Source organism: Sarcophilus harrisii, chromosome 4 (genome assembly GCF_902635505.1).
Source record: "Sarcophilus harrisii chromosome 4, mSarHar1.11, whole genome shotgun sequence".
NCBI classification, from domain to species: Eukaryota; Metazoa; Chordata; class Mammalia; order Dasyuromorphia; family Dasyuridae; genus Sarcophilus; species Sarcophilus harrisii.
In genome coordinates, this window is record NC_045429.1 from 332,657,615 (window position 1) to 332,669,230 (window position 11,616).

At 43.7% G+C, this 11,616-nt stretch overlaps 1 protein-coding gene across 2 annotated transcripts; it reads left to right on the forward strand.

Moving 5' to 3' along the window:
• The first annotated feature begins 3,485 nt into the window (after positions 1 to 3,485).
• On the forward strand, positions 3,486 to 11,413 carry PRR15L (proline rich 15 like). 2 transcript variants are annotated; one of them, XM_031966117.1, is made up of 2 exons: positions 3,486 to 3,910; positions 9,544 to 11,412. In XM_031966117.1, the coding sequence occupies exon 2, from the start codon at positions 9,577 to 9,579 to the stop codon at positions 9,877 to 9,879; it is 303 nt and encodes a 100-aa protein (XP_031821977.1). In that variant the 5' UTR covers positions 3,486 to 3,910; positions 9,544 to 9,576; the 3' UTR covers positions 9,880 to 11,412. The 2 variants fall into 2 exon arrangements, with proteins under 2 accessions (XP_031821977.1, XP_031821978.1); XM_031966118.1 differs by lacking the exon at positions 3,486 to 3,910 and adding an exon at positions 4,245 to 4,508 and having other exon boundaries at positions 9,544 to 11,413.
• Positions 11,414 to 11,616: the final 203 nt, after the last annotated feature.

Sequence of the window (11,616 nt, forward strand, 5' to 3'; positions counted from 1 at the left end):
ATGTTTTCTTGGCAAAGATAACGAATTTCCTTCTTCAGCTCATTGAACAGATAGGAAACTGAGGCAAATAGGATTAAGGAACTTGCCTATGCTCACATAGCTAGTGAGTGTCTGAAGCCAGACTTAAATTCAGGTATTCCTTACTCTGGGCCTGGCACTCTATCCATTTCGCCATATAGCTGCCTGTCTATCCAGGATACATTGGAAATAATACAAAGAGGAAAGGCATTTTAAGGGGATGGGGAAAGGCTTTTTGTAGAAGGGGGCATTTTAGCTGAGACTGGAAGAAAACTACAGTAGGAGGCAGAGATGACAGAAAGAATTCCAGGCACGGGAAACAGCAAGTGAAAATGTTGGTAAATCAGAGCTGGAGATGAAGCGTTCAATGAGAGTAAGAGCTAAGAGGTGGGTGTCTCTGAATAATAGACTAAGTCTTGTAGGCAAGGTTGTGTGTAAGGAAAGATAGGAAGGGGACAGGTTTAGACTTGGAGTCAGGAGGACCTGAGTTCACATTCAGTTTCAGGTATTTATTAAGTGTGAGACCCTGAGCAAGTCACTTAACGCTATTGCTTCCAACAACATCAAGCAGAATTCCATATTTGATCTTGCAGGTAATAGGGAGCCACTGGAGTTGACTGAATTAGAGGGCTCTGAGTCAGATCTGAGCTTTAGGAAGATCAATTTGATCTGCAGTCGTGAGAGACTTGTGGCAGACTATTGCAATAGTCTGGGAATATGAGGTGGTGAGGGTCTGCACCAAGATGGTGACAATGTCAGAGAAAAAGGGATTTTATAGTTGACAGACTGCCCCACGAAGGAAATATATTTGATTTGTCCAACAGGTGGCGTTACACACACAAACCACTATTTAAATAGTTTCTTTTCTTTGTTTTCATTTAATCAGTTTCTTTAGATTCTGGGGCACATTTACTTCACACCATTAGTGTTAATTGGCTTGACACTATTCGTGACAAATTCATGGTGGCCAGGTTCTGAATTTTAGCCTGAGGGTTCACATAAAATATTGCTCACAATTTTACAAATTGCAAATTAGAAAATATGATGGTTCTAGCTTTCACATTGCATTTATAGAATTTTCCTTTTTGAAATAGCAATCCTCTATACAAGGAGCTCTTAATCTTTTTTTCTCTTATGGACTCCTTTGGCAGTCTGGTGAAGGTATGGACCCCTTCTCAGAATCATATGTATTTTTAAAAATTTTAAAAGTTTTTTAAAATTTTCAAAACATATGTATACAGTTTTCAACAATCATCCTTGCAAAATGTTCCAAACTCTTTCCTCCCTTCCTTTCCCCTACCCCTTCCCCTACATGGCAAGTAATACAATATAGGTTAAGCATGTGCAGTTCTTCTATATACAAGAAATATCAGATCAGAAAGGGAAAATGAGGAAAAAAACCCCACAAAATGCAAGCAAACAACAACAACAAAAAAGTGGAAATGCTATGTTGTGATCCACACTCAGTTCCCACAGTCTTTTCTCTGAGTGTAGACGGCTCTCTCTATCACAACACCATTGGAACTAGCCTGAATCATCTCACTATTGAAAACAGCCATGTCCATCAGAATTGATCATCATATAATCTTCTTGTTGCTATTTACAGTGTTCTCTTGGTTCTACTCACTTCATTTAGCATCAGTTCTTGTAAGTTTCTCCAGATCTTTCTGAAATCATCCTGTTGATTGTTTCTTATAGAACAATATTTTATAACACAGAATCACATTTTTAAAAGTATAAAATAAAATGAATAGAATTATAAAGGAAACTAATGGTATTGAAATATAGTTATGAAAATGTTTAAAAAAAACCCCACGAGTTCATGGACCCAAGGTTAAGAACTCTGGCTCCTTATTTATATCACAGTCAATCAACTTTCTGGAACTATGTAATTTATTTACATAGAAAGAGAGCCATACTAGAGTTTACAGGTTGGTCAAACGATCCCAGAACATTATTCCCAAAGTGCAAGTTATAGAAAGGGAAGCAATGTTCTGGATCCATCTCTGAGTCCCAGGCTAATTAAGTGATAACACGGAGAAAAGCCCAGGTAAGTCCTGGGAGGAACAGGGTCTTGGTCCTGGTCTTATCAGCTGAAGAGTTTGGGAAGCTGGTGTTCAGTGGACTGCATTGCTCTCCTCAGAAACCTCATTCCATTCCCTCCATTCTGTCTGGTAACCTCTCAGTCCCAAAAAATCTGTTTTAAAGGAAAAAAAAAAAAAAAAACTAAAGCTAAAAGGGGACCAAAGCAGGTCTGCACACACCCCAAGGCAGATAATTTGAGGAACACAGAATGAGATGCAGTTACAGATGCTGAAGATTATTGTACTGTCCCAAGGGGTTTACAGATTAGCCCAGGAACTAGGGAGGGAGGGATGAGAAAAAAAGGGAGAAGAAATTCTGATGTTGGGATGTCATGGGGCAGAAAGGCTTGGTATTGATTTAATCCATTTTGATCAAGATTGGTTAAGTATTTGAATGGGAAAAGTATTCCAAAGGCATAAAATATAAAAGTAAAAATTAGACAGTCCCCATCATCAGTACAATCTATCTAAGGGGGTGGGAGGCTGAGATTGAGAGCAAAAGCTCTTTTAAAGGTATCAAGATCCAAATAAATATGGCTAAAGAAAGAGAGTATAGTAAGGAGGAATTAGGAGTTCATGGTATTACAGTAGACAATAAGAAAAGAGAGAGAGAGAGAGAGAGAGAGAGAGAGAGAGAGAGAGAGAGAGAGAGAAGACAGAGAGAAAGAGAGAAACAGACAGAGAGACAGAGACAGACACAGAGAGAGACAGAGAGACAGAGAGAGAGAGAGAGAGAGAGAGAGAGAGAGAGAGAGAGAGAGAGACTCAGAAGAGTTTATTAAATGTCTGTTATGTCTAAGTGTTGGAAAACACACTTGCCCTCTGGGAGCTTACAGTTTTTATGGGGATGAGTCACAGGCACTAATAACTGCACCAAATAATACAGTTAAGTGCCAAGTTGAATCTGATCTGGTTGAGCTTGAGGTTGGAGGACAGATTGGAATGGAATGCACTTTTTCCATTTTACGGAGGGGAAATCAAGTCAGGGATAGTGGTCAAGCAAAGTTGTTGGAGGGAGTGGTGGCTCTGGCTATCAGGGCACTTGCAATAATGGGAACAGGGGAGTTGGGGACAGCCTGGGAACCGGTCCGCTAACCAGTTTAGCCAGAGACAAGTTTCGACTCTGTGAGTTCAAAGGCAGCAGGAGCACACCACATGCAAAGAGGAGCGACAAACTTAACCCGTTCCCAGCCGCGCTCGGGCAGGGCTCGGGCCGTCGGAGGTGGGGTGGAGAGTTAGGTTGAGCCGACTTTGTCCTGCCCCCTTTGTGTGTGTGTGGTTGGGGGGTGGGAGAGGTGATGGTAGGTCTTGGAGGGAACGCAGTGAAACTGGCACCCTGCGGGTGGGGTGGAAAGGGGCGGGGTCGGCACCTTTCTCCTGTTCTGAGGATCCCCCTTTTGGGATCCCTTCCTCCCCGCCGGGGATCGCTACCACATCCCCATTTATCCCGGTTCCATTGGGTGCAGGTAGCTCCGGGATTGAGTTTCCCGTGTGATGAATATTCATTGGTTTGCACCCAGCCTCGACTCCTGTTTACTTAGCCGGGAGGAGCTGAGTTTCAGTTCACCTTGGCTCGGAGGAAGCCGCCGGGGCAGGTACCCGGCTCTTGCACCTGTTTCTCCTGCACCTGACGCGCAGCTGCTGCCCCTGCCGGGGCTCCTGCCCAGCCCACCGCTCCGCTTTCCTGCGATCTGGGCTCCGGCCCTAGCCTGACAGCCTCAGAGACACTCCTGCCTCCCCCATTCTCACTCTCCTGCCCTCACCCCGTCTCCGGGCAAGGTCTCCACCAGAGAAGTCTGGATTAACAGGTACAGGCAGAAGGCCGGATGGTGGGCGGCTCAGGGGCAACCTCCCAGCTCAGCAGTGCCCGCTTTAGTGCCAAAGGGGACCCGGACATCTCAGGTCTCCTTGGGCGGGCGGGCGGGCGGACACAGGGCTCAGTCTACTGAGTTTTTGGAGTTGTTCCAGGTCTCTGGGCAGTTTCCCCCCTGGGAGTTTCACTAGGAAGTGGTTCTCTTGTTAACTCTTGCTGTGCTTGGCTATCTCAGACACGAGTGGATGAGATCGCCGTCCCCTCTGTAGGGCATCTCTGTCCGCGCTACCTGGGGCAGGGGAGTGCCATCGGGCTGTTGCAGATTGATGATAGAGAAAAAATGCACTGTGTCCTTCAAACCTTGAAAAGTTATACATCTTGTCCCCAGCTCCACCCCTCACCTTCCCTCTGAGGGCCCGTTTTAGTCAATGATTAACTTGTTACTTATGGCCAGCAATATGTAAGCGCTAGTGCCCAGGCCAGAGGCTGGGTGGATGGCGTAAAGCTCAAGTGACTCAACCGGGTGGGACGGAGCGTCTTGGTGGGCTGCGGGTCCTTTCCCGGAGTCATTTCTTCTATGAAGGCCTGTTTGGGTATGTGTTTTATATGGCACTCTGGGCATGCTGTGGTAGCTGCTGCGGGGAGGTTAGTGAGGTCGGAGGGTCCGGTTTCCCCTTGTTCCTTACCTCTGGATAGGTTCCCTGCAGGTTATATCCTTGTAGGATGTGTCAGAGGTTTTGCAAACGGTAATCTTCCTGGGGATATTTTTTTTTTATCTATGAGGTGGATTCCAGGGCCCCTGAGCAGGGGCCAAATCTTTTGCTTTGCCTTGCACATTTCAGAAGAGGCCTCTGAGTGTTGCATTATTATTTTTATAATTAATATAATAAAATATTTTATAATTTTAGACCCACAGACAGGGGACATTTGGGTCCTAAAGCTATGTTTACTTCAATCCTCTGTTGTGTAAGTGTATTAGATATGAGTATATATGAGTACATATGAAGGGGTGGTCTATAGAACTGTCAGATTTTTGTAAATTGAATCTCAATCAAACTGCCTTTATGTGACTCACTGCAATGCTATAAGGAAATATGCTTTTGTCACTGAGTGCTCTCTCCATGAAAAGCAGATGACAAATCCCCTCTGCTGTAACAGAGAATTTTCTTGTCATATTGTGGTCAAAAAGTTGATCACCTTATCTGCAGATAAGCTTAGCTGGACTGGTCCTAGGATGGTGGTCAGACAATTTGTCAGAGTTAATGAACTTGCACAGCCTTCAAGAACTTGGGGTCACCTCCATGGCAGAATGAGGCATCGGAGGACATTAGTGGGATCCCATCTAACCCCACTAAAGTTTACGATTTAAAGGCATCTTCTGAATTGCTCTTGTAAAACACAGGGTCACCTCCTAATTTTATGGATTTTGTAAATGTAGATTTTTTTTTTCATTCACTTCTATTGTGGTGTTCAGATGTGTCTCCCAAGACAGATGGGGCAGCGCATCAGGGGGCATCTCCAGGAAGCATGATGAGTGATGCCATAGGACAGGGAGCATTTAAACTGAGGTGCCCTGCTGATGAGCCCCAGGGAAATATCTGAGATGATTCTGCTTCCCTCCTGTAGACTTCTATAAGGAGAATTCTTTTTCTTGCCTCCTTTATTGCTAGGGATGGGAACTGCATAAATTTGAGCTATACACTGATCACAAAGTACTACGTTTTCATAATAGAAGGAAGATGGTGCTCTCTCCTAAAGGAATGGATGTAGGGATTATTTAGTGGAAAAAGTCAATGCAGTTAGATTCTCTAACTCTACTCTGGGTTCTGTGACAATAAAGACTAGAATTTGATCCTGGTCTCACAATGGCTGGGGAAGAAAAGGTGTTCAGTGTATTGCCCATAGATCAGGGTTGCTTTGTCCTTCCTGCCTTTCAGGTTCCTTCTAGGAGTTGTTCTGGAACACCTAGTCCTGTAGAAGGCTGTGCTATGCCCAGATTTGGGGGCAGTTTGCCAAAGTAAACCTTCTAGATTGCCCCCTTGGCATACCCTCCTTCCTAGGTGGGCACTTATCCTTGAAAGCATTAATCTGGCCACTCCCAAGGAAGATAGAGGCCCCCTTTATTTCTTTCCCCTTCCCTCCCTCCAAGCTGCTTGAGACCATCTCAAATTACCTCTTGCTACGTAGAGGAAAAGACAGAATGGGGAATGCCCATCCTGGAAAAACAGGCAGAAGGGAAAGAAGGTGGGCATCATGGCTGGCTGGCGGGCTTCAGTTCACACACAAAGATCAGCTGATTCCCTAACCCACACTTGGGCCTCCTGGTCTTAAGGGAAGAAGAATGAGCTTTCTTCAATCAGCTTTTCCCTGTTTTTTTTTTTTTTTTTAATCAGACTCCTAATTTCTCCCTTTGGATCTTTGAGTTTTATGCTGTGCAAACTCTCTTGTGTCTTTACCTATTCCTGCCTTTCTGTATAAATTTATTTTCTTAACTCCTGTATGAGGGACACAGATCTGCTACTATATAAGCAAGACACAAGGATCAATAGAGGCAAGAAACTTTTTGCCAAGTCTGTGGGACTGGTGGAGGTCTTCAACAATGCCCTGCCTACTACAGTCACCACTTTCTTTTCTCTCTTCTCAATTTATCTTGTCTCCTTTTTCCCTTTCCCATCTCACTTTTCTCTGCCCCTCACCCCAGCCCTTCATCATCTTCTCTGTCCAGGATTACCTTATCCTACCCAACCCATCCTTAAAGATCCCAAATTCTCCAATCCTTTCCAAAGTCTTTTTGAAAAACCATTAATCATCATTACCTATATTTACTTTTCATAGCACTTTCAGATATAACAAATTTTTAGGGCACTTTGGCTCAGAAAAATTAACACAAGGTCACATCACTAGAACTCAAGTCTTTTCCGTCCATAAACCTAGCACTTTCTCTATTACATCCCCTTGCCTTATCTAATACTCTCTTATGAAAAAGGCTTGATACTTTAAAAAAATCTTTGACTATATTTAAAAACCTTCCCCAATAGTTTATCTAATGCTTTATTAAAATTAAATTGAAAAAAAAAAGATTATGCTCTTCCCCCTCGCATCTCTCTCTCTCCCCAACAATTCTGTTCTTACTGCTGAACATTTTCACCAACAGGATTTGATTCTACTGTATAGTCAGTTCAAACCCTCAAATGAGGCTGAGGCATAATGATGGGATATGCTTAGCCCAAAGTCAGAGAGAATCGATTGTAGAATGGGGCTAAAGGCAGGGCCACCTGACTCCGGTCTTGGGGCTCAGAAATCTTGGCTTTGAGAGCCGTTATTAGGACCAGACATTGGCTCTTCTGTTGTGGGGGTCACCACAGGAAGTCCTAAAGCTTGGAAATGGACGAAAAGAGAAAAGAGAAGAGAAAGTGGTGACTGTAGTAGGCAGGGCATGGTTGAAGACCTCCACCAGTCCCACAGACTTGGGCAAAAAGTTTCTTGCCTCTATTGATCTTTGTGTCTTGCTTATATAGTAGCAGAAGGTCTGTGTCCCTCATACAGGAGTTAAAAAAATAAATTTATACAGAAAACAATCCGTGACATAGGCTGTAGCATTTGTCCATGTGGCACCAGATTCTCTGGCCCCTGGTGGCACTGAGCCTGTGCACCCATCTCCAGCAGTTTAGTATATTAATGTGTTGGAAAGAATCTTGGAAAGAGGCCGACACTCTACGCCCAACCTTGCTATTGACTGGCTATGTGCTGTTGGACAGCTTATTTCTCCAGCTCTCAGAGAGACAATTGAACTCCATCATAGATTCTTATTTTTATGGTTTTTTTGGGGGGGGGGGCAATTGTAAGTGACTCACCCAGGGTCACACAGCTAGTGTTAAGTGTCAGAAGTTAGATTTAAACTCAGGCCCTCCTGACTCCAGGACTGATGCTTTATCTGCTGTGCCTTCTAGCTGTCCTTCCATCATATATTCTTAACCTGAGGATCATGAACTTGTTTTTAAGTATCTTGATATTACTGATTTCCTTCATGATCCTTGGTATTTTGTTTTGTGCATTTAAAAACATTATCTTTTTTTTATTATTATAACTTTTTATCGACAGAACCCATGCCTGGGTAATTTTTTTTACAACATTATCCCTTGCCTTCACTTCTGTTCCGACTTTTCTCCTCCCTCCCTCCACCCCCTCCCTCAGATGGCAAGCAGTCCTGTACATGTTAAACATGTCACAGTATATCCTAGATACAATGTATGTGTGCAGAACCAAACAGTTCTCTTGTTGCACAGGGAGAATTGAATTCAGAAGGTAAAAATAACCCGGGAAGAAAAACAGAAATGCAAACAGTTTACATTCATTTCCCAGTGTCCTTTTTTTGGGTATAGCTGCTTCTGTCCATCCTTGATCAATTGAAACCAAGTTAGATCTTCTCTTTGTCAAAGAAATCCACTTCCATCAGAATACATTCTCATACATTATCGTTGTTGAGATATATAATGATTTCCTGGTTCTGCTCATTTCACTCAGCATCAGTTCATGTAAGTCTCTCCAAGCCTCTCTGTATTCATCCTGCTGGTCATTTCTTACAGAACAATAATATTCCATAACATTCATACACCACAATTTATTCAGTCATTCTCCAAGTGATGGGCATCCATTCATTTTCCAGTTTCTGGCAACTACAAACAGGGCTGCCACAAACATTCTTGTACATACAAGTCCCTTTTCCTTCTTTAGTATCTCTTTGGGGTATAAGCCCTATAGTAACACTGCTGGATCAAAGGGTATGCACAGTTTGATAACTTTTTGGGCATAGCTCCAAATTGCTCTCCAGAATGGCTGGATGTATTCACAATTCTACCAACAATGTATTAGTGTCCCTGTTTTCCCACATCCCCTCCAGCATTTTGCATTATCTTTCCCTGTCATTCTAGCCAATCTGACAGGTATGTAGTGGTGTCTCAGTTATCTTAATTTGCATTTCTCTGCTTAATAATGACTTGGAGCATCTTTTCATATGGCTAGAAATAGTTTCAATTTCTTCATCTGAGAATTGTCTGTTCATATCCTTTGATCATTTACCCATTGGAGAATGGCTTGATTTCTTATAGAGTCAATTCTCTATATATTTTGGATTAAAAACATTATCTTGAGAAGGCATCCATAGGCTTCACTAGACTGTGTACAAAGAGTCTATGTTACAAGAAAAAAGGGATGAGCCCCAAGACTAGATGCTTGTGACCTCCTTTCAAGCTATTTTATGAATTGATTTTCTTTGTATTTCTTAGTTCCAGCTACCTTTCCTACCTGCTTCCCTGTCTACCTTTCTGCTTGCTTGGGCTAGTTCTTTCAGCTGGCCAACATGTCAGGTCTTCAAAGCATTCTGCTCATTAAAATCACCATGGCAATAGCATTGTGAGCCTGGAAATTTCGTTTAGTATTTTCAATCAAACACTTACTTCTCTGTATCCCAGTTACTCAGGTTGGCACATTTTTTAGACCCATGCTAAAATAGAGTGAGATTCTGAGAATAGCAAGTTAGGCGAAGGGGAAGAGAGAGAAGACTTGGATTCTGCCGCTCAATCTTGTATCTTGACTGATGACCATATTTTTCCCTTACACTGGCTCCAGGAGGTGTCCTCTGAACATTCCGCTCCAAGGATCATGGCAGATGTTGGCTGGTGGAAGTTGACCTTTTTGCGCAAAAAAAAGTCAACTCCCAAGGTGCTGTATGAAAGTCCAGACACTTATGCCCATCTAGATGGAGGTACTGAGCCCACCCGGCCTGAGGGCGGGAGTCCCAACAGTGACTTTAATGCCCGGCTAGAGAAAATTGTGGACAAGAACACCAAGGGCAAACATGTCAAGGTCTCCAATTCTGGCCGCTTTAAGGAGAAGAAAAAGGTCCGAGCCAGTCTGGCAGAAAATCCCAACCTCTTTGAGGATGGAGAAGGAAAAGGACAGTGAAGGATGAGAAGGGGGATGCTAGGTACCTCCTTCTTTCCTACCATCGGGCTGGATTCTGAAAAGGAAAACAGACATTCCAGCCTCTCTGCCTACAGTCCAAGCTTTGCAGAGCATCCTCTGTTGGCCTCCATACCTGCGGGCAAGGAAACATCTTATAGATGTATGACTCTTTACTGGGGGAAGGCTGGCCCTGAAGGTTTGGGGCTTGTTGCAACCCCCATATGTAGGTTCCTTCTCAGTTAAAGGATCTTCTCTCAGGAAAGAGAAATTATGATCCTGGGAGGGTCCATGTTCATTGCTGCTCTAAGCGGGGCCTGCTGGGAGGGAGGAATGGGTAAAGGTGGAGTGTCCCGTCTGTTCACCAGGAACAAGGATCACAACTTTGAATTGCTGCTCTCTACTTCACTTTCACCCACAGCCTTTTCCCGGTGAGAACTTTTTCTAGAAAGAAGATGGAGTCAGGGGGATAGGGAGACTTGATCCCTTACCTCACCTCTGTGTGCGTTTCCTGGAACTTTGCTTAAAAAATATGGCCAGAGGAGGATCTCTCAAACTTCACGTAAGACTCCAAAGGGATAGATTAGTACGAATCAGTTCCTGCTAGGGACACTCCCTTCTAAGTATGTCCAAGACAGGGACAATGGGGAGCTACTTGACCTATCTACTCTCCCTGCCAGGATATATAGTTAAGACAAGGGCCCCCGGATGACATCCTGGGCTTTTAATTTTTTTTTTTTGTTTGGTCACAAATTTCTTTTTGCTAATAAACATGACTTGAAAGTGAAGGGTCCTCATGATGACAATCATTGCTATCACTGGGGCCAGGATGGAGGTTGGGCAGAGGTACAGTCTCTTCTAGATGCTTGGACTAGGATTAGGGGGCACTATTTACCAACTCTGAATGAAAAGGAAGGTGAAAACTGGGATGGAAGAGCTCAGAAAGCTGCCACAATTTGTACCACATCTTACCATATGTAGTGCTCTGGCTGTGAGACTGGCAGTGTCCCTGTGAGCTAGTGTTCTTACCGGTGAAGAACACCTGCCAGTCCAGCACCTCTCACTTACCCTTCACGGCTTATCATGGGCCCTTTATTAAAGCAATTTTTTAAAAAAGCCCCATGAACGTGGATCATGTGGGTGATTGTGTGTATGTATAGGATTAGGAAATTTTCTGCTTTGTAACATGTAGCTTTTCCCATATGTTCTAAAACTACCTCCTAACTAGCATCAGGCTGTGAGGGGCCCAATTCTAATGTCTTCCAACTTGGTGACCAGCTTCCCTTTCCCTCTATTCACATTCTATAGGGCACAGGAGATGGGATCCCATTATGGAAGCTAAAGTGGCCAGTCATCCACGTCTACTGGTCACAACAAATCTGAGGGTGTAACTGGGTCTGGAAAAGGACAGCTAGATCTTGGGAGATGAGGTTCCCTTCCATAATAAATCTCACTTCTCATTTCCAATACCAGCGGTGGCTACTACTCATAGCTTTTAACAAAGATTCATATTCAAAGACCTTGCCCAGGTATGTGTTCCAATCTTTCCCATTAGGTTTCAGCTTGGCTTTGCCCAGGTAGATGGAAAGGAGCCAGGGATAAGAAAGAATGAGCCATAACCTTGGAGTCCCAAGAAGGAACAACAGGGAGGGTGACCGAACAATGCTACTCTACTGCTTCCACTCAAACCTCACTGCCTACAGGGCTACCTCAAACAAGGGAATAGCTGCTCAGCTATTT

What these genes read in the sequence shown, in the direction of transcription:
- PRR15L (XM_031966117.1), top strand. Translation starts at nt 9,577, where the DNA reads ATGGCAGATGTTGGCTGGTGGAAGTTGACCTTTTTGCGCAAAAAAAAG.